The sequence below is a fragment of the Gossypium hirsutum genome, chromosome A07, assembly GCF_007990345.1.
Source record: "Gossypium hirsutum isolate 1008001.06 chromosome A07, Gossypium_hirsutum_v2.1, whole genome shotgun sequence".
NCBI lineage: Eukaryota > Viridiplantae > Streptophyta > Magnoliopsida > Malvales > Malvaceae > Gossypium > Gossypium hirsutum.
Window position 1 is genome coordinate 6,653,745 of NC_053430.1, and position 21,280 is coordinate 6,675,024.

At 31.3% G+C, this 21,280-nt stretch overlaps 3 protein-coding genes and 1 non-coding gene across 8 annotated transcripts; 2 read left to right on the forward strand and 2 right to left on the reverse strand.

Annotated features, from left to right (window-relative positions):
* The first annotated feature begins 691 nt into the window (after window positions 1-691).
* On the forward strand, window positions 692-4,167 carry LOC107944827 (non-specific phospholipase C6). The gene is made up of 3 exons (XM_016878661.2): window positions 692-2,069; window positions 3,097-3,273; window positions 3,711-4,167. The coding sequence occupies exons 1-3, from the start codon at window positions 1,013-1,015 to the stop codon at window positions 4,004-4,006; spliced, it is 1,530 nt and encodes a 509-aa protein (XP_016734150.2). The 5' UTR covers window positions 692-1,012; the 3' UTR covers window positions 4,007-4,167.
* LOC121232044 (mediator of RNA polymerase II transcription subunit 30) lies at window positions 3,931-7,054 on the reverse strand. 2 transcript variants are annotated; one of them, XR_005930262.1, is made up of 4 exons: window positions 6,433-7,046; window positions 5,796-5,888; window positions 4,675-4,827; window positions 3,931-4,067 (listed from the first exon to the last, which is right to left on the reverse strand). XR_005930262.1 is itself a non-coding variant. In XM_041117387.1 (3 exons), exons 1-3 carry the CDS (start codon window positions 6,835-6,837, stop codon window positions 4,729-4,731), a joined length of 597 nt encoding a protein of 198 aa, XP_040973321.1. In that variant the 5' UTR covers window positions 6,838-7,054; the 3' UTR covers window positions 4,316-4,728. The 2 variants fall into 2 exon arrangements, 1 of the variants encoding a protein (XP_040973321.1); XM_041117387.1 differs by lacking the exon at window positions 3,931-4,067 and having other exon boundaries at window positions 4,316-4,827; window positions 6,433-7,054.
* TRNAS-UGA (transfer RNA serine (anticodon UGA)) lies at window positions 7,011-7,092 on the reverse strand. Its single transcript has one exon. It is a non-coding gene; the product is annotated as a tRNA-Ser (tRNA).
* A 1,975-nt stretch (window positions 7,093-9,067) lies between these two features.
* Window positions 9,068-18,644, forward strand: LOC121232042 (nuclear transcription factor Y subunit C-1). Of its 4 annotated transcripts, XR_005930261.1 has the most exons (4): window positions 9,139-9,275; window positions 10,615-15,443; window positions 18,159-18,265; window positions 18,351-18,644. XR_005930261.1 is itself a non-coding variant. In XM_041117384.1 (3 exons), exons 2-3 carry the CDS (start codon window positions 14,746-14,748, stop codon window positions 18,176-18,178), a joined length of 723 nt encoding a protein of 240 aa, XP_040973318.1. In that variant the 5' UTR covers window positions 9,138-9,275; window positions 10,615-14,745; the 3' UTR covers window positions 18,179-18,265. The 4 variants fall into 4 exon arrangements, 3 of the variants coding, with proteins under 3 accessions (XP_040973317.1, XP_040973318.1, XP_040973319.1); XM_041117384.1 differs by lacking the exon at window positions 18,351-18,644 and having other exon boundaries at window positions 9,138-9,275; window positions 18,154-18,265; XM_041117385.1 differs by lacking the exon at window positions 18,159-18,265 and having other exon boundaries at window positions 9,157-9,275.
* The last annotated feature ends 2,636 nt before the right edge of the window (window positions 18,645-21,280 follow it).

The window sequence follows — 21,280 nt, forward strand, 5'->3', positions numbered from 1 at the left end:
TTAAATGGTAATTATTAATCAAATTCTTGTAGCTTAAAAAATAATAAAGTTTAAATTATATTATTAGTCATTGACTAAATTTAAGATTTAATTCCTATACTTAAAAAGTAAAAAAAAATTCTACCTTTTTTATTTAAAAAAGATAAACCAACCATCGTAACTATTTTTTATTAAAATTTGTCAAATTGAAAACTTACTTAAGCTACTCTCATATCACAAATTGAAAATAAATATGATAAATTGAAAAAATTGATAAAAAATATTAATGACATAATGGTTGGATTAGGTTTTTTAAATTAAAAAAGTAGCTGATTAAATTTTTAGCTTTATAAATACAAAAACTAAATTTCAAACTCTATACAAGTAGAATGACTAACAACATATTTTAACCAATAATAAAATGATATCTATACTAATAAAATTTTTGACTTGAGTCTTTAACTCGATTGGCATGAGTATTATTGTCAATACAGGAGGATTTAAGTTCGAGTACACTCTTCTTATTTATAGGTTGAGGAGGGACAACGAGTAGTTTTAAATATTCAAATTGTTGAAAAAATTACTAATAAAATTTAGTAAAAAAAAACAGATTCCATATTTAATTCCATATGTTACTTTCTCTGGCTCCGCCACTTTATTATTTCTCCGTTTTTGTTGTTTTTTTATTTAATTTTTTATTCTTTAAAAAAGCATTCATCATTATATAAAGAACACCAAAAAGAAAAGAAAAACCAGAACCTTCTTTTTCCTCCTGTGGGTGTGTGTGTCATTTTGTATCTAAATTATTTTAAATTTCTTGCATTCCTTCTTTACTCTGAAAATAATCCAATAAAGTTACTGTCTTTATCTAATAATATATTGAATTCTCAATCAAGTTTTCATTTAAAAAAAAAATATCATTCACTTTGTTTTCCATTATAGGATAAGAGTTTTTAAGGTGTTTGGATTCCTAGAAAATCCACTATATAAAGACCCAAAAAGGAAGAAAAAAAAAACCCAATCTTTTTCTTCAATGGAGGGCTCATTTTCATTCATTTTCTTGCTGTTTCTCTTACCATTTGTAGTATCCCAAGGGTCGCCCATTAAGACAATAGTGGTTTTGGTAATGGAAAACAGATCCTTTGATCACATGGTTGGTTGGATGAAACAAAGCATAAACCCAACCATCAACGGTGTAACTGGTAATGAATGTAACCCCATTTCAACCAAAACTCCAAACCCAAAATCCATTTGTTTCACTAATGATGCTCAGTTCGTAGATCCAGATCCGGGTCATTCTTTTGAAGCTGTTGAACAACAGGTATTTGGTTCAACTCTCTCCTCATTCCCTTCCATGTCTGGTTTTGTAGAACAAGCCTTCTCAATCTCCCCAAATATGTCTGAAACAGTCATGAAAGGTTTCAAACCAGAAGCTGTCCCTATTTATGCAACATTAGTTAAAGAATTTGCTGTGTTTGATCGTTGGTTTTCATCAATCCCTGGTCCAACACAACCTAATAGACTCTTTGTTTATTCAGCTACTTCCCATGGTTCAACTAGCCATGTCAAAAAACAATTAGCACAAGGGTACCCTCAAAAAACAATCTTTGATTCACTTCATGAAAATGGCAAAGATTTTGGGGTTTATTTCCAGAATATACCCACAACTTTGTTTTATAGAAACCTTAGGAAACTCAAATATGTGTTTAAGTTCCATCAATTTGATTTGAAGTTTAAAAAAGATGCCTTGAATGGCAAGTTACCTAGCTTGAGTGTGATTGAACCAAGGTATTTTGATCTTAAAGGGTTACCTGCTAATGATGATCATCCATCACATGATGTGGCTAATGGTCAAAAGCTGGTCAAAGAAGTGTATGAGACATTGAGGGCAAGCCCTCAGTGGAACGAAACATTGTTGGTGATTACTTATGATGAACATGGTGGGTTTTATGATCATGTTAAGACACCATTTGTTAATGTTCCAAACCCTGATGGGAACACTGGTCCTGCTCCTTCTTTCTTCAAGTTTGATAGACTTGGTGTTCGTGTTCCTACTATTATGGTCTCTCCTTGGATCAAGAAAGGCACTGGTAAGTTTTGAATTATTTAATTTTCAAAGGGTCAAATTGCAGTTTTTTTTATGTTTGAATTGTTTAAGTTTAAGAGGGGTTAAAAGTGGAATTGAACCACTTGTTGCTGACTTTCTTTTGTCATATGACAACATTAAGATTTTCAAAGATAGATCCTGTGTTTTTCATGCATTGTTTGATTTTGACAAATTGCGATTTGGTAGATTTTCTTACAAAACAGTCTTTATTAGTATGACTCCACCGATTTTGACCATTAGTTCTGTTTTTTTTTTTTTTTGGTTATTAGAAACATGTTACTTTGGATATAGAGTTCATATGACATTTTTAAGAGGCGGTATTTAACAAGTTTCACTGTTTGTAATTTTATTTGGGGTAAATTACATTTATAGTCACTTTTATTTACCTTAAGTTATATTTTAGTCATCCATGTTTTAAATATTATGTTTTAGTCACTTACCTTATTGTGTTATAATATTTTAATCATTAAACTGTTAATTGTTGTTAACGCTTTAAGAATAAATTGACGTGACACGTTAATATTACTTCTTATATTACTTATTTCGAGAAAAAAACATGTTAATATTTAATTGGTTCTTATTTACGACCCATGAAGACTAATTTCTTCAAGTTTCATGATAGCTCCAGGATTTAAATCTAAATTCGTTTCTTAAAACTGCAATATACGTTATCATTGCTTGAATATCAACATTTGCAACTTTTTCTCCTATTCCAAAATCAAGGCTTCTTTGAATTCAGAAAAGAAATGTTAATATTAATGTTAGTAGGAACATATGCTACTTCAAACCCAAAGCTTAGTTTGATTGGTTTATACTCTGCTCTTAAGAGTAGGTGTTGAAACTGAATCTCCTCACCTACAACTCTTTCCTTATTTCGTAGGAAAAAAAAAAAACATGTTAATCTTGATGTAATCAGTCAATTCATGTTGTCACGTTGACATTCCGTAAGTTCGATATTCTTGAATTCGTAATAAATAAGCTCATTGCTTTGTTTGATGTTTTTGTTGTAGTGATAAGTGGTCCAAAAGGACCAACACCAAACTCAGAATTTGAGCACTCATCAATCCCTGCAACAATAAAGAAAATCTTCAACCTTTCTTCCAATTTCTTAACTCACAGAGATGCTTGGGCCGGCACTTTTGAAGATGTTGTTTCCCACTTAACTTCCCCAAGAACTGATTGTCCAGGTATTTCATATAAAAGTTTATTATAAAAGTTTATTAAGAGTTGGATTGCATTTAATCCCTCTATTAAAAAATAAATAAATTAATCTTTATACATTAAATTAAAGAGCAAACTCATCAATCTTTTAAAAATTTCATTCAATTCTGCTGTTAAAAATTGATCCGTGTACATCAATATAAAATACACATAGTAAGTCATATGTCAATACTTAGTTTTTTGTCAGTCACCTCAATTTTTAATAGAAATGATCAATTTACTTTTTAATCTAATATAGAGGAATTAATTTGTCCACTTTTTTGAGTAAACGAAACAAAATGCAATCTAACTTAATACAGGGACTTCCATGATTCTTTTACCTAAGAAAAACCTTAAAAATTCCTAAAAGAATATGTAATAATAAGACCATGTATGTAAGCTGTTTCATCTGAATCTATTGCAGAAACATTGCCAGATGTTGTACCTTTGAGGGCAACTGAAGCAAAAGAAGATGCTGCTCTGTCTGAGTTTCAAAGTGAGGTTGTTCAACTAGCTGCTGTTCTTAACGGTGACCATTTCTTGAGCAGTTTTCCCGACGAGATGAGCAAGAAAATGACGGTGAAAGAAGCTCATGAGTACACCAAAGGGGCTATTTCCCGGTTCATACGAGCAAGTAAAGAGGCCCTCAAGTTGGGAGCTGCCGAATCTGCCATTGTAGATATGCGATCATCGCTTACAACGAGATCTTCGAATCCGTAACTGGTTGACCTCGAAAACCTCGGTCCTCTTCTGTATTTTATCTATCAACCCTCTAAATTTTCTTACAGGTTTAGAAAAAAATGGATGTTCTCAATTAAAATTTGTTAAAGTAATATGCAATAAAACAATAGTATTTTAGTGAAAGAAGTGTGTTTGAATCATGTATTATATTGTCCTGTTCAGTTTCTGCGAAGTTGGGTAATTTTTGGATTCATTACAGATTCGGTTGAAGCATATACACAAATTCAATTACAAGAAACTAAAAGAAAAAAAATAAATCGAGTTCAAGCTATAAAAAGCTCAAGCACAAGTTGAAATCCGATACCCAATCATCATCATAAGTAACTTGTGCTTCAACTTCGAGCTCAAGTTCTAATACAAAATAAGAAAACAAAACAATCAAAAGAAGCTGGTTGAATAAAGCATTAGGATACTCGAATTTGACTAGTTCCATAAAGCAAGCTCAAGCCCAACTTGATAATGATCGAGCAGAACTTGATCTTTTTTGTAGTCAAACTTAAGTAACTTGTGAGTATATGTGTCATGTCTCATTCAAACTCTTAAGCACTATCATCAAATAACACAAATAGCACCTATCACAGGTAATTTTCCTCCAAGTAAACCATATATCATCATCATTCAATGTAGATATTTGGTTTCATATTTACCTCCTAGGGCACTCTTTTCGGCAACTGAGATAAGTCAGTTTTATCGTCCAAACTTTACATGGAACAAGGACTTTGCCAAGTCGATACATCCGTAATAAGCTCCCGTAGTTGATCTATTAGACGCTTTACGTATACATTCTTGTTTGCAAGCTCCTACAAAAAACATATACCAGATTAGTTGCATTTTTACAGGCATTAAATATAGGGCGTTAACCTGCATTTTCCTTGAAATACTAGTGTTTGACATGTTTTGGACAATGTTTACTGGAGTAAGCAGATAACGGATGCAAGAAATAGGCGTTCGAGTTCTAGAGAGATATATGCAAAAAAATAAAAAAGGGAAAACCATATTCGACACTCATCCGAGTCTGGGTGACATAAGAGTATACATCACAGAAACCCAAATCCAGGCCCATTTTAAGGAGCGAATGATATTACCACAATTCTTCAAAGGGTGTAAACAAGAGACTTTTGATCACAAGCTACTTGAGTTCAACTCGAAAAAAAATTGAATTCAATTCGATAGTTATTGAGTCAAACTCAAGTAACTCTAGCTATCAAACGAGTAGAATTCAGGCAACTTGATACCCAATTCAAACTGCTCATGAACCTAACCAAATTCTTTACTTCTAATATATATTTAAATACTCAAATACACAAAAGCTTAATTTGAGCTGTGGTAATCAAGTCGAGCTTGAGTAGTTAGATTATATCTCAATCCAAGCTTAGAAACTGATACTCATTTGAGCTCAAGCCTAATATCAAACCACAAGCTTCAAGTCGAGCTTCAGCTATTGAAAGAGTAAAATTCAAGCATCTTGATACTTGATTCGAACCACTCATGAGCCTAATTGAATTTTTTACTTTTAATAAATAAATATATATTTATATATTCAAAATCAAGAGCTTAATTCGAGCTCAAGCTCAAGCTCATGTACGGTAATCAAGTAAATGAGCTTAATCAAGTTGAGCTAGTTAAATTATATCTCAAGCCAAGCTCTAGCTTAGAAAAAGATACCCAATCGAGCTCAAGGTACAAGTTTGAGGTTATCACCCCTAAATTATGAAATGCCCAACTTAAAAAAGACTATAAAATTATGAAAATTTCACTGCAAAATTACCTTCCTGAGATTCGAGGCTTCTTCTTCCAGCTTTTCAATATCAGCTTCATCTGCAGGACTAGTTGCCGTTGAACCCGTTTCAAATGCTTTTGCCTATTTAAATATCAATAAGAAAACTGCAGAATCAAATTCATATTCAAATAACAAAAAAATTGAAATTTTAACAAACCCATGAATCCTACATAACAATTACAAGTCTTAAATTTGAGCTAAAATTAAGGGTTAAATTCTACCTATTAGTCCCCGTACTTTGCAAAAGTTGTGAATTTTAGTGCTGTACTTTAATTTAGTTATTTTTAGTCCCTGTACTTTTTAAATTTTAAATTTCAATCCTAAATGGCAAACATATTACTCTCTAAAAAATTATCTCAAAATTTGAAAAGTATATAATCATAGAATGATTAAATTAGAGAATATAGACTAAGTCTATATCTGTACGCTCTAGTAATTGAACTTAAATAAATGAATTTAATTATTACTATTTAGATCAGACTAAAATTTTAAAATTCGATTAAGATTGACCAATTTGAAAAGTATATGACTAAAATTATTAAACAAAAGTATAAGGACTAAATTCACAACTTGCGCAAAATACAGAAATTTTAACCAAAAAAACCCTAAAATTTTCTTTCAATACCTTCTGAGAATTGGGAATGGCGGTGAGCACAGTGCGAAGAGCAGCGACGGAGTTCTTATACCTAAGGCGAGCTTCATCGAGCGCACCATTGCCACTACCTCCAATTCCACCCATCTCCAAGTGATGTCCACCGTCGGACGACGAATCACCGTTTCCTAAAACGGCGCCGTTGGAGAGAGAAGAACCGTTAGGTGCAGCAGTATTAGTAGTAGTGTTATTAGTAGTAGGATTGGTGGACCATAAGGCAGGGTTGCAAAGCTCGTCGTTCATGGAAGAGAGGATTTGAAAAGCAGCTTCAATGGTTTCTTCTAGATGTTTTAGACCCTCTGATGCAAGTTCCTGCGTCGTTTTGTTGCTGCTGTTTGTTGGTGTTGTTGTAGGACTTACCGTGGGATTTTCTTCCATTTATCAACCAAGGGTTTCTGACTTTGCTATTGATTTTCTGTTTGGACGCCGAGAAAATATAAAATGGAGAATTTCCCCAAGTGCACGAATGAAAAATAAATCTGGGTTAGAGCCCTAAACGTCAAATTTGAAGCTATTTTTGGGGCTAAAAATTAGTAAAAAATAAAAAAGGACGTCGACAGCAGGGTTCGAACCTGCGCGGGCAGCGCCCAACAGATTTCAAGTCTGTCTCCTTAACCACTCGGACATATCGACAGTTGTTGCATAATTGCTTGAAATTGTTTTACTTAATCGTTATAATATATAGGAAAAACAAGGTCAAAGGGTCTCTCCTCTTTTAATTTCGATATTGAGCAAATTAATTCCTATAAAAAAATCAATTTTGAAAGTAAGTAACTAAAAATAATTAATCACTACGCTAATAAAGTTCTTCAATTGTTCATATTTTATTTTGATGTAATAACAAATTTAGTCTTAATATTTATACATTTTGTCAATTTAGTATTGATTTAACAAATATAGTCAGCAACATTTACACATTCTGTAAACAGTTACACAAAATATATGAACATTGAGCTTTAAATTTTTTATTTTATCAATCAAAATCATGCATAATTGATATAAAAACATAATCGTCTTAATTAATTGCCCTTAAGTTACTCACATTTGAAATTGAAATGAATTAAATTGCTCCAATTTTTTTTTGAGAGAGATTAATTTATTCAATATCAAAATTAAGAGGAATCGAAGAGACTTTTTTTTTTCATAAAACAACATTAAAAATATTTTGTCCTCTTTAAAAGTCTGATCTAACTTAACCTAAATCTGATTGAGGTCTAATATAATTATTAAATACCAAGAATTTTATCCGGTCCTTTAATTAACTTTATAAGATGTTAATAAACCAGCCAAAGATAATTACCTAATTTAGACTATCCATTACCAACATTTATCTGTTTCTTTGAAATTATTGTTTATATTCAATTATTTAGCAAATTGTAATATATTGATATCCATTAAATCCTTTAAATATATGAAAAAAATTAAATGATACAAGCATAATCGTATAGTTTGTCTTGCGTTTTTAATTTCTTTGGTGATATTGCTGATAGATATGTGAGCATTATGTTAACCAGACTTAAATATGTTGCACATTAGAATATTGTGCCGACCTCAACCTCTGAGCTATCTGAATTATTTCATTTGGTGCTTTGTATAATTTATTCACCCCTATTAAGCCCTCCTGATTCCATTGCGAGTAGTATATATATATATATGACTATTACGACAATAAACAAGTTAACCTTCGATGGTCGATTTTTAAACCAATGCTCACTATTACTATCTAAGATGATAATTCCTGTTCTATTGATACTTCCACACTTGTACATTAAAATCGATACTTTATATCATTGCGATGCGATTAAACTTAATCGTTGATTATCGGACTAAAAGCATGTACGAGCCAACTTTATATAAAGTCCCAAAATTAAGTTGCAAGGAGGAGCCATTGTAGACTATTTAAGAACATTGCTGATCCTTGTCAATTTGAGCAAATATGTTGCAGAGACTGCAAAATAGCAATCATAAATGTTCGATGTGCGAGTAGAATGTCAGTTTCTTAATTCAAGCAATAATAGATTAATGTCTCATAAATCTGAGTAAAAAAAAATACTGAAATAAATTGTGTTGTTCAAAAAATAATGAAGATCAATAAAATTATGATGAAAATATGTGTCTAACACCTAGAAATAAAGTGCTAACCTACTATAAGAGTTGGATTCTTCATTTTAGAACAAAATCCAAAGAATTTTGTCCTACAAGGAAAGATTGTAAATACATGTAAATGATGCTAATGGACCCTAAAAACTACTTGTGATCTAAGAAATAATTTTTTTCAATTTTTTGAATACATACATTGAAATGATTAAAGAATTTATTTTTCTATATTATTATAGTTAAATATTTTAATATTATAATTTTTTTATATAAATATATAAGTCTATCAAATAATCATACATTATTCATGGATAATAATTTTTCATATATACATTTAATTAATTTACATAATTAAATACCACATTAAAAAAATAAATGAGGATATCTACTAATTAAAAATTTACTTGCTCATTTTAGCTAACTGGCAATGTGTCCATTAACCAGAGTTAAAAATTAACCATCGTTAGGGTTTTACCATATATAAAAAGGTTAGGTTTATGCCTATATAAATAAATAGAAAATATTATTTTTTTGAAAAATTCCCCATTAAATAAAAAAATTTGTATTATTAAGAAAATTCTCAAAATTCAGGTTTTGGGGATTTTTGTTTAGTTAAATATATTTTAATCTTTCAGGTAAAAAGTAGGCAAATAAAATCAAAATTGAAACTGGGGATTCTTCAATGGCGTCTCTCGGATTGAATTTTCTCTGTTAAATGGGTAATTTGTTTCCCACTTTTTTGCTTGTTTTTTAGTTTACTCTTTTACGAATTCTTATTAAAGCCATTGATTGAATTGTTTACTTCTGATTGAGAATTTTTTTGGGGTTTTAATCAGAATAAATTAATTACTGAATTAAGGCAAAATGTGTTAACTAATCTCAATCACTGTATTGGAATTATCGGTTTCTTTTTTTTTTTTGGCAGAAATCAAGTTAATCGATGAACTTCATTCTTTTTTTCTTTATCTTTTTTTTTAATTTTTTTTGGTTGAATTTTGTATTTAGATTGTATTCGTTCATTCAATGTGGATTGGGTTTAATGGCGTTTGGTTTACGGAAGAATTTTCTGAGAGGAATTTGCAAATATCCATTAGAATCTGTAACTTGATAGATTGTTTTCAGTAAGTATTAACATTATAGCATTTGTGACCACATTCTCTGCAATGTGTTATTTTTGAAAGCATTTATGATTGTTTCTTAGTTTCAGTACTCCTAGTATGTTACGATGTAAAACAAATGACCTCCAGCTCATGTTTTTCTTAGTTCAGTTGATGAATCCTCGGATTAAGGACAGTTTTAGCAATTCATTTTTCATAAACCCCGAACATGGAACTAAAACAGATATGGAGAGTACCTAAAAAACTAATAAATGATTGGTTTATTTGAAATTTCAGTACTCTAGTATCTTTAGTTTTAGTGAATGACCTTTGTGTGCTTTGTTTGTTATATCGGTTATGCATTTCGTTGTTTCAGAATCTGTTTTAGTTATTTCAAGAATTCGGTACTGAAGTTTATTGATTGATCGATGAATTGCCTTCCTGCACTAGTTTTTTTCCTTTTTAAGTAGTTTCTTGGATGAAAAGCATTTTCTGAGACACATTTGTTTCCAAATCTGTTGTGTGCTTCTTTTGGAAGTTCAATATTCGATTTCATTGACTCTTAAATTAGTTACTTTCCCGTGTACTTTAGCAAATAGATTCCCCGATAAAGAGTTTCTGGAATTTGATTGATATCGGTATAGCTTTTTGTTTGTATCTGTTACTTGCAATGTGTTGTTTTCGAATCTGTAAAGCTCGAGTTGAGTTTGAATGGATTCACTTTCTCGGGTATTTTTATTATTTCAGTCACTATTGTCTCATTTTCGGTTTTTTGGAATATATGGAATTTGATTAATCTCAAGAAGCTTTCATTCTTATTGCTTTATGTATCCTTGAGTTGCAAACTGCCCAATCTCGGTTTCATTGTTTTCCATTTTTGGTCTTGTAATGCATTGGAGGATTTAGATTATATCTTTTAATGTTAGAATCTGTTCTAATATCGTGTTCAATGACAAATCAGTTAATGAACTGAAGAAGGACACAGCAACGGTTAGCTACAGGCAGAGATGGAATGTAACAAAGATGAGGCCATTAGAGCTAAAGAGCTTGCCGAGAAAAAACTTGCGGAGATGGACGTTGTTGGTGCCAAAAGATTTGCTTTGAAGGCTCAAAACTTGTATCCTGAGCTTGATGGTCTTTCTCAGTTGCTTGCAACTCTCGACGTGTACATATCCGCAGATAAAAAGATCAATGGAGAAGTTGACTGGTACCGGGTGCTTGCTGTTCAACCATTTGCTGATGAGGATACCATTCGGAAACATTACAGGAAGCTAGCTCTTGTTCTTCATCCCGACAAAAATAAATCCGTTGGTGCAGATGGGGCTTTCAAAATTCTATCTGAAGCTTGGAATTTGTTGTCTGATAAAGCGAAGAGAATTGCTTATGACCAGAAACGGAACTTAAGGGGCAGTTATACTAATGTTTCACATGTGAAACCATCGTCATCAACGACAACCGGTCATAACGGTTTTTCCCAAAATTTCACCAATGAGAATATTTCGAACACCATTGGTAGGAATGGTGCTACTTATTCTAAGCCTACTCCTCGCTCAGCGAGAATCGATACCTTTTGGACAACCTGCAACTCTTGTAAGATGCATTTCGAGTACTCTCGGGTTTACATCAACTTAAATCTTCCTTGTATCAACTGTCGTACACCCTTTTTTGCTGTTGAAACACCAGCCCCAGCTATAAACAGCAGTAGCAAATATACTTCATTTTCCGACTTCATGAAGTTTCGCCAGGTTCATAATAAGGGACAGGCAAGATTTTCTGGTTCATCTACAAAAATTTCCCGGAAAGGCCAGTTCCCTAGTTCGGGAAGTAACATAAATGTGTCTCAACTGAATTCAACCACTCAAGCTACTGGTGTTGCTAATGCAGCTAGCGAAACATTAAAGCGTGCACACAAAGAAACAAAGGCCGATATCACGATAAAGGAAAGCTTGCACATGAAATGTCATCCTTCCCAGAAAACTGATGCAGGTTTAGGTATGGGATCTTCAGCTTCGGTTTCTAGTTTTGCAGGAAAGAAACATAGACCTAAGAAGAGGCGCATAGATGAAACCAAGATGGGAAATCACTCGGCCATGGGAAATGAAGGGGTTAGCAGTTTCGAAAATAATGCCGGAATCTCTAGAACTAATAGCATAAAGCTGCCTTCGCCACTGGAAATACGTAATATTTTGATGGAATTGGCTAAGAAAGAAATCAACAAGAAACTAAATTCGTGGAAGCTGACTTCTCTATCAGCTGCTTTGGATAAACCAAAGGCATTCGATGAGGGCTTTAGTGGTAACAATGAAGGAAATGGAACAGATGCTTTGACTATGAAACGCGATGCACACAAATCCGTGGAGTTTGTTGATATCAAATCTAGTGTTCATCAGCCCAAAATGTCTTGCTCTGTTGATACCGATCTTGATCCTGCTACAGAGGAACCTGATCCAATGTCCATGAATGTTCCAGATCCCGATTTTCATGATTTTGATCAGGATCGTACTGAAAAGTCATTCGGTGAGAACCAGGTTTGGGCTGCTTATGATGATGATGATGGGATGCCTCGTTATTATGCAATGATTCATGGTGTGATATCATTAAAACCGTTCAAAGTACGGATGAGTTGGCTTAATTCTAAAAGCAATGCGGAACTGGCTCCGTTAAACTGGATTGGTTCAGGCTTTTACAAAACTAGTGGGGATTTCTGGATAGGCAAATATGAAGTTAATAAGTCTCTTAACTCGTTTTCGCACAAAGTGAAGTGGTCGAAAGGCCGGAAAGGAGCAATCCAAATATATCCAAGGAAGGGAGATGTTTGGGCTCTTTATAGGAACTGGTCTACTGATTGGAATGAACTTACACCTGATGAAGTGATACACAGATACGACATGGTTGAGGTTCTCGAAGATTACAATGAACAAACGGGTGTTGCTGTTGTACCACTTGTTAAGGTGCCTGGGTTCAAGACAGTGTTTAGGAAGCATTTTGAACAAAGTAAAACAGGGATGATTCCAAGAGAAGAGTTGTTTCGGTTTTCTCATCAGGTCCCTTCATATTTGCTCACAGGCCAAGAAGCTCTAAATACTCCAAAGGGTTGCTTGGAGCTCGATCCCGCAGCTACTCCATTGGAACTTCTAAAGGTATTAACCGAAGCACAAGTGAAAGAAATGGAGGTGATGACCAAAACAGTGCAGGAAACGAAAGTAGAATCTGCCGGACAAGCCATCATCGAAGAAAACAAAAATAAGAAACCCCAAATGCTTGTTTATGGTAGACGATAACGAAGAAAACGGGAAACGTAGGAAACAATTTTGGATGAATAGAGAAATTTATCGAAGTGGAAATTTACAAGGATTCAACAATTTTATGTCCGAATCCTTGGGAAGAAGATACTGGCGAAAACGGATTCGTTAAATCGAAGGATATTGAAAGTCCAAGAAAGTCACAATGTTCATAGTCTTATATACATATACAATGGCAATTGAGGAAGCTGGAAATGAGTGGACAATGAAACTCAGTTCAAAGCTAATAGGGTCTTCTTCAAAAAACCGAGTTCAACTCAGGTATATATATCTATATCAATCTGAAGAAAACGTCTTAAAGATCAAAACAGCTTTTTTTGCTTCTTCATTTTTTTTATTTGAAAGGACTAATTTTTTGCAACACCTGGTGATGAAATTTCATCCAGGAGCTGCCTTTTCTTTGTTCAAAAGTTAAAAACCACAAATTTTCCTTCAAAATGTTTGCTTTTCTTGGAAAAGTTTAAAACTTGAATTGAATCTCATTATGTATTTTAGTATTGGAATTTTCAATTGAATTGAAACATGAACAATTTAAAAATTGATAAGAGTTTGATGATGTTTTATGCAATTAACTCTTTTATTTTTGTTATCATTATGCTCTTGCCTCTCATTAAAAAAAGGTTAATTTCTGCCATTAGTCCTTGTACTATCCATAAATTGTAGATTTAGTTTATATATTTTAATTTGATCATTTTTAATTTTTGTACTTAATGAATTTTAAAATTGACGAAATAGTAACAGTTGAATTGTAAAGTTTTTTTAAAATCTGATCTGACACATATTATAAGTTTATCATATATATATATATAACACCATGTTAACTTGTTATTTTATATACAGCTATAGATTTAAAGACTCCGTTTACTATAAGATTAAAATTTCAAAAGGAACTAATAAATGATCCAATCGAAGAATATGGATTAAATTTATAACATTAGGCATTTAAACAATAATGAGAGTAAAATTTAATCATTTGATCAGTAATTAAATTAAAATTGAAAATCAATAGTTAAATAATAGAGATTAAAATTAATCAAATTAAAATATAAGTATCAAATTAGTAATTTATGGAAGGGAAGGGTCTAAAATGAGGGATGAAGTTTAACCTTAACTGATGATGAGGTGGCATTGAGTAATTAATAAGAATCCTAATGCTTACATGGCATTATGAGTCAAAAAGCAAATCTATAAAGTTGACAATGATATATAATTAATTAATTTAATAACTGTAATAGGGATATTTAATTATTAAAGATTTGGTCTAATAATTTTAAATAAATTTTAGAGTTACAAAGTAATTTTTATTAATAAAATGAATTGTGAATTTTTTTATTTAAATCTTAATTCGTATTAAATGATTAATTAAGATGAGTTAAAGCGAAAGAAAGCATGAGAAATAAGTTGGACCAACTTCTTCAAACTATTAATTAATTCATTAAAATTCCACCCAAAATAATTTTGACTAAATTGATTTTTGTTTTAGTTTTTACTAAATTTATTTTAAAATATTAAAAAATAAAAATATTTTTTAAAGAATTATCTACTGTTGTTGGGTCGATGGTGGTACCAAATTTAGATAAATAAGATTTTTTTTTAATACAGATAAGTAATAATTCATAAATAATATTTTTATTTTGGAAAATAATAATAATAAACAAAGCCAGCGCAAAATGCAATGCCCGCTGTACCTTATCCCATCCATATCTGACCCTTAAAAATATCCACCGCCGCCACCACCACGACGATCACCACCGCCACATCCCAATCTCCCGCCATTTGTTCACCAGCCAATGGACAGTAACCTGCAAACTCAATCCACCCCATACCCACCTCAGCCTCCCACATCCGCCATTACCCCTCCTTCATCCGCCACAGCAACAGCGCCTCCTTTCCACCACCTCCTTCAACAACAACAGCAACAGCTCCAAATGTTTTGGTCATACCAACGCCAAGAAATCGAGCAAGTTAACGATTTTAAGAACCACCAACTCCCATTAGCTCGCATTAAGAAGATAATGAAAGCCGACGAAGACGTCCGTATGATCTCCGCCGAGGCTCCCATTCTCTTCGCCAAAGCTTGTGAGCTTTTCATTTTGGAACTCACTATCCGTTCTTGGCTTCACGCCGAGGAAAACAAGCGACGGACACTTCAGAAAAACGACATCGCTGCGGCTATTACGAGGACCGACATTTTCGATTTCTTGGTAGATATTGTGCCTAGGGATGAGATCAAGGATGAAACTGCTTTGGCTCCGATGGTCGGTGCTACCGCCAGTGGGGTACCTTACTTTTATCCCCCTATGGGTCAACCTGCTGGTGGTGGTCCTGGTGGGATGATGATTGGCCGGCCTGCCGTCGATCCCACCGGAGTTATTTACGGTCAGCCACCTTCTCAGGCTTGGCAGAGTGTTTGGCAGACGGCGGGGACTGATGATGGCTCGTATGGCAGTGGAGTTACCGGTGGTCAAGGGAATCTTGACGGTCAAGGGTATGTTATTTGTTTCCTTAATTTTGAGAATTTTCAATTTGGTAAAATATGTTGTTAGTCCTATACTTTAACCTTATTAAAATTCAATCCTCTTATTTTTTTTTAATTTAAAATCTTAATCCAATTATTATCATCATTTTACTAAAAAAATTGTCAATTTAACATGTCATGATGTATGAAGTAGTCTAACTAATATGTCAAGTTGACAAATTTTAACAGAAAAAAAAATAACAAGTATATGATTGGATTGAGATTTGTAAATTAAAAATAAAGTAGAAGCTTAATTTGGACTACATTTCAATTTTTGTCAAAATACAGGGACTAATAGCATATTTTAACCTTTCAATTTCTGGGTTTATTTTTTTAATTAAATTTTGGTTGTTTTTGCCCTTTTAGACATTGGTTCCACTCAAAATTTAGTTTTTTTCCCGTTAAAACTCTTTATCATATTGTTCTATTATCATCTTTAAGAATTTTCAATTTCTGGGTTTGTTTTTTGATTAAAGTTTTGCTTTCCTTTTTTAGCCATTGATTGCATTCAAATTATGTTCTTTTTCTTAAACTCTTGCAATATTGTAGGATAAGGAAAATTTTGCTTGAATAGTGTTGAATTAGATACCAATGCTTTGAACTTTAGTCAAAGGAGCTGGTTCCCTTTTAGTCTTTTCTAAACCATTTCCCCATTCCAAGTACTGGTTTAATGCCATCTTTGCATTTTGTTTGATGGTTATGGTACGAAGGTTCCATTTTTATTGATTGAATTTGCTAGATTTAAATGTAAAACTGCATTTTTTTCCACCTTATTTCACTTAGCCTTTAAGTGATATGATAGTTATGTAGTGATGGTATTGAGTAAAAGTACCATGGAGGTACTGTATTAGGAGTCGGATTGCATTTTGCCTCCTCAACTAAAAATGGGCTAAGTAGTCCCTATACATTAGATTGAAGAGCAAGCTAGTCTTTCTGTTAAAAGTTTTACTTAATTCTACTTGTAAAAACTGGTTTCTATACATGAGGTGCATGTGGCATGTCATGTGTCACTATTGAATGTTGTGTTATGGCATGGAACTAGCATCATATTTTCCATTTTCAGTCATTTAGTTCCTAATGAAAATGGGCTGGTTTGCACGTAGTCCTTGAATTGCTGGTTGGTTCCTTATCCGGTTATTTTCCCATTCCTTTTGCTCCGAATAGTCACTTGTGTTTGGCTCGACTCTTCATTTTGCTTGAAGTATTTGTGGCCATACTCATATAAAACACATATTCATGCCCAAAGTTTACACCTGACTTTGAGTAACATTGTTGCTTCCTTCGAAGTAAACATATAATCTTTCCCCTTATCCATGTAGCAACCAGGATGTCTAGTTAATCATCTCATTGGTTTGGTTTATTTTCAAGATAAACTATACTAGTAGTCACTCAACTATTAATAAATTTTTTTTTAGCTACTCAACTATGAAAATTTATAAAATGGTCACTTAACTATTAATAAACCTTTTTTGATCATACAACTATGAAAAGTTACAAAATGGTCACCAAACTATACAATTTTGTCTTTTTGGTTACCTGCTAGCTAATGGTGTCAGCTTCTAAAATTGGCATAACAAACATTTATAAATTATGTCAATTTGGTATTAATTTTAAAAAAATTAACCCTCAATATTTACACATGGTGTAATTTGATTTTTTTTATTTTTATTTTTTTTTGCAATTTTTCTTTTCTTTGTGACATTTAAGGTTAATTTTAAAAGAATGAGAAAAGATGAAAATTATTATCCTAGATTTTTTGGTGTTTTCATTTTTTTAGTTGATAATTTTGGTTTTTTAGTTTTTATGTGAAAGGGTCAAAGAAAAGAAAAATTGCAAGAAAAGACCAAATTATTATTTATGTGTAGATGTTGAGGGTTAGATTTTTTAGAATCAAGACTAAACTGACACAATATATAAATGTTGAGAGCTAAAATTGCTATTATGCCAACTTTAAAAGCTACAGCTATTAACAGTTGGTGACCAAAAAAGACAAAATTAAATAGTTAGATATCATTTTGTAACTTTTCATAGTTGGGTGACTAAAACATTTACTAGTAGTTGGGTGACTATTTTGTAACTTTTTATAGTTAGGTGATCAAAAAAGCAATTTACTAATAGTTGAGTTACTAGTAGTGTAATTTACCCTTATTTTTTTCACTTTTGCATCCTAAGCACTTGCATTTTTGTTAAAGTTTCATTTTGCATTGCATTCTAGACTTCCTTTTGATCATATGCAGTAGGATTTTGCAGATTCAAACACCGTCTAAGTGTTACAGTAGCTAATAAGTTAGTTAGACTGTTAAGTCTGTTAGGCTGTTAAGCCTAGTTGTTAGTTGGCTGTTAGTCTTTCTCTCTATTAAATAGCAGATGTACTCAGAGTTCAAGATATGAAAAATGTATTCTTCTTGATCATTGTTATCTCTTTAGATTCATTCTTTTCATAGTTTAACACTAAGTATGATTTTACTTAAAACCTCGAACGAAAGACGAGAATCTTGAATCGTTCATTTTCATCCATGCGAACTTTTCTGAAAGACCCCTATAGTGCATTTTAACAAGGGTATGTTCTAAGACCAGCTAATATGCATTCATCTTTTTCCTAGCTTTGGTTGTTTTATTCATTTCAGTATAGTGATTCGGTTTGAATTGTTGATATATTGTCGCTATCTACCTGTGATAGTGAAGTGGATCGTGCTAGTGTTTAAGGAATATTTTCCTTTTGGTACCGGAAAATGCCAAGTCCGGGTTTTCAGGAGTACGTTTTGCAGCTGTTGTCACTTATAAGCCTCTTGGTATTGTAGCTGTTGTCACTATGAGCTGTTCATTGATCTCGGTTTCTTGCCGGCCATTGTCTAAGGTTTTGTTGCTTTTCTGCAGCTAACCTAAAATCATGGGTCCGATATCGTACAGTGGATGGTGTGGAAAACGCGTGGAACTCAGGTGATCTACTGGGGAATTTATGCTTTTGTGCTTATTGATTTATGAATGCAGTTGTGTTGGTATTGTTTATGGGAAAAAAGAAAAGCTACCTTGAATTTGATGACACTTCTATAGTAACTTGTTAAAAAAACAAACTCTTTTAACTCATTTTTAGTGCAGCTAAAACAATATCTTGCTGCCATGCCATATGACTTTGGTCCAAATCATATTTAATGTGCAGTTCTGTCTTAATTCTTCCAAAAATGATTATGTTGGATCTCTGGATTCTTCATTTTTGTTAACACTGTATGCATGTTTCGCATTGATGTTCAGTAGAAAAGAAGCCCTTGTAAAGAAAATTGAACCATCAGGTTTCAATTTTCGAAGTCGGGTTAGATGGATTTGAGTAAAATTGTGTCTGTGATATATTTATTAAAAATGCTCTTATTTTTTTAATTTTTTTTATTTAATCTTTATAAGAATTTACAATCTATATTTTAATTTTATACTTTTTTTTTACATATCTAATTACAGTTTCATAATTTTTTAATATTTTATAGTACATATTTCCTTTAGTTTTGTAAAAATTAATATAATATAAACATTACTTAAAATTAATATAATATAATATTAGTTTTGTGATAATTACACATTTACATATTTAAATAAGTGAATAATTTTTTTTTGAATTTGTTTATGTAATTACAAACAAATTTATTTTATTATATTTAATATTTTTTACATATTTGTGTTTATATCATCCCATTCATAACACGCCTCTTATTTGTGTTTTTTCATATTTGGTGGACCTATAAAAATAAATAAATAAATTGGTAAAATCTAGAGGTGTTTCAGGATTCAATTGCCTTGAACCTTGTATCCGATTCTATTTCCAACTTATCTAAAAATCATTTAAAAATTAAAATAAACATAACTTTTAAACAATTTTTTTTTAAAAAAAACTATTCTACAATAATAAATTTAATTTAATATATCAAAAATAAAAAAATTAGTACTTACTAAAACTTAACAATCAAATACATTTATTGAGTTTTGATATAATATCTAAAACTACTCATTGCCCCTCCTCAATCCTTAAATAGGAAGGATAATGCAGCTCAACGCACTCAAACCCACATCCTCTTGCACGACAACAATACCAATACTAACCGAGGTAAGACTCAATTAGTTTATACAATACATGTTTTAAACTTTACAATCTATTACAAATTAATATTTATAATTATATAAAATTCAAAAATTTTAAAACAACGATTTTCCCATACATCACACGGAATATATAATTAATCAAAAATAATTTTTGATAAATCAATTTTTTTTCATTATTACATATGAAAATTAAATTATTAGGAGAAAAGTAATGAGATTTTCCATGTAAGAGTAAGAAAGTCATATGATGATTTTGGAAAGCTTTTCCACTCCCTCCATTCCATGAACCAACCTTGTTTCTTCTTTTCTTCCTTTGCATTTTCTCCTTTTTCCAGTCTCTCAATTTCTACAAACAAAACTTTCTATATATGAAGAAGTTGGAGTCTATTATTCATTATTCAAAAGTCATCCACTATTTTTTTTTCTAAGGAATTTGTTGATTCAGCTACAAATCACCAAACAGCTAAATAAGGAGTTTCCAAGCAACTACCAAATTAATGACTATAACAAAATTTTAGTAGCAACTTTCATTAAAGTACTTAATTAAATTAAATTTCAGTAGGCAAGCATGCAAAGCCACTTTACCACATTTGATTAAATTAAAACTAGAAGAATAAAAAAATGTATATATAACTATATAACCAGGAAATTTTCCCTGTTTAGCTTTGTTTTTTTCCTTATTTTCATAATTATATCTATACTGAGGAACTATTTTATGCACTCTTCTCACCACATTATTCAGGGTCTCTTTTCAATTATTTAATAACATTTTAACAATTTTTTCCATGTAATTGATACATAATTTTGATAATTTTTACCTTGAATCAGTTTAGGATTCAAGGTTCAAGCTTCAAAATTCAAGTTTAGGGTCAAGGTTTAGGATTCTAAATTTGGGGTTCAAGGATAAAATAATTACCAAAATTATGTATTAATGATATGAAAAAAATTATTAAAATATCATTAAATAATTAGAAAAAGATCATAAATTATATGCTGGGAATGATTCATAAAATAATTTCGCCATATACCTAGCTATATTTGAGCATATGTATATATATCAATTATTAAATATAAATTAAATCCATGCATCGCAATGTAGTGAAATGTGTATAAATATAAATAAAGACTATCAAAAATGAAAAAAAAATCTCATAACAAAAAAAAGAGTTGGAAAAGTATGTTAATTTCGAGGGCGAACTATAAATATAATATTTTTTATTGTTGTATAAGATATTTCAAAATTCAAATGTATTAACGAAATATATATGTGAAATATTAACAATAAAGTTTAAACCTAAACATATTAACCTTTTTTAAAATCTATATAATGGATTTTTCCATTTTTATTTATAAATCATGAATACCATTCTTTTATTGCAATAAAATTGCTAAACAATTTTTTCTTAATTAACTTACTAAATATTAAATTGAAAATACATCAAAACTTTTAAATAATTTTTTCAAGAAGATAGAGGCATTAATATGATAAGTTGAAAAACGTATCTTAACTTAAATGAAACAGTTATTAAAGTTCCTGTATAGAAAAAAAAATTATAAGTTGAAACTTTTTATTTTACATTAAATTATATTTTCACATTACAGAAAATAAAAAGTTTTAATTTAATGAATTTATTAATTTAGTTGTCAAGTTTTAATTATATAAATTTGATAAATTTGATTTGTTATTTTCTTCATTGGAAAGGGATGAAGTGAAATCA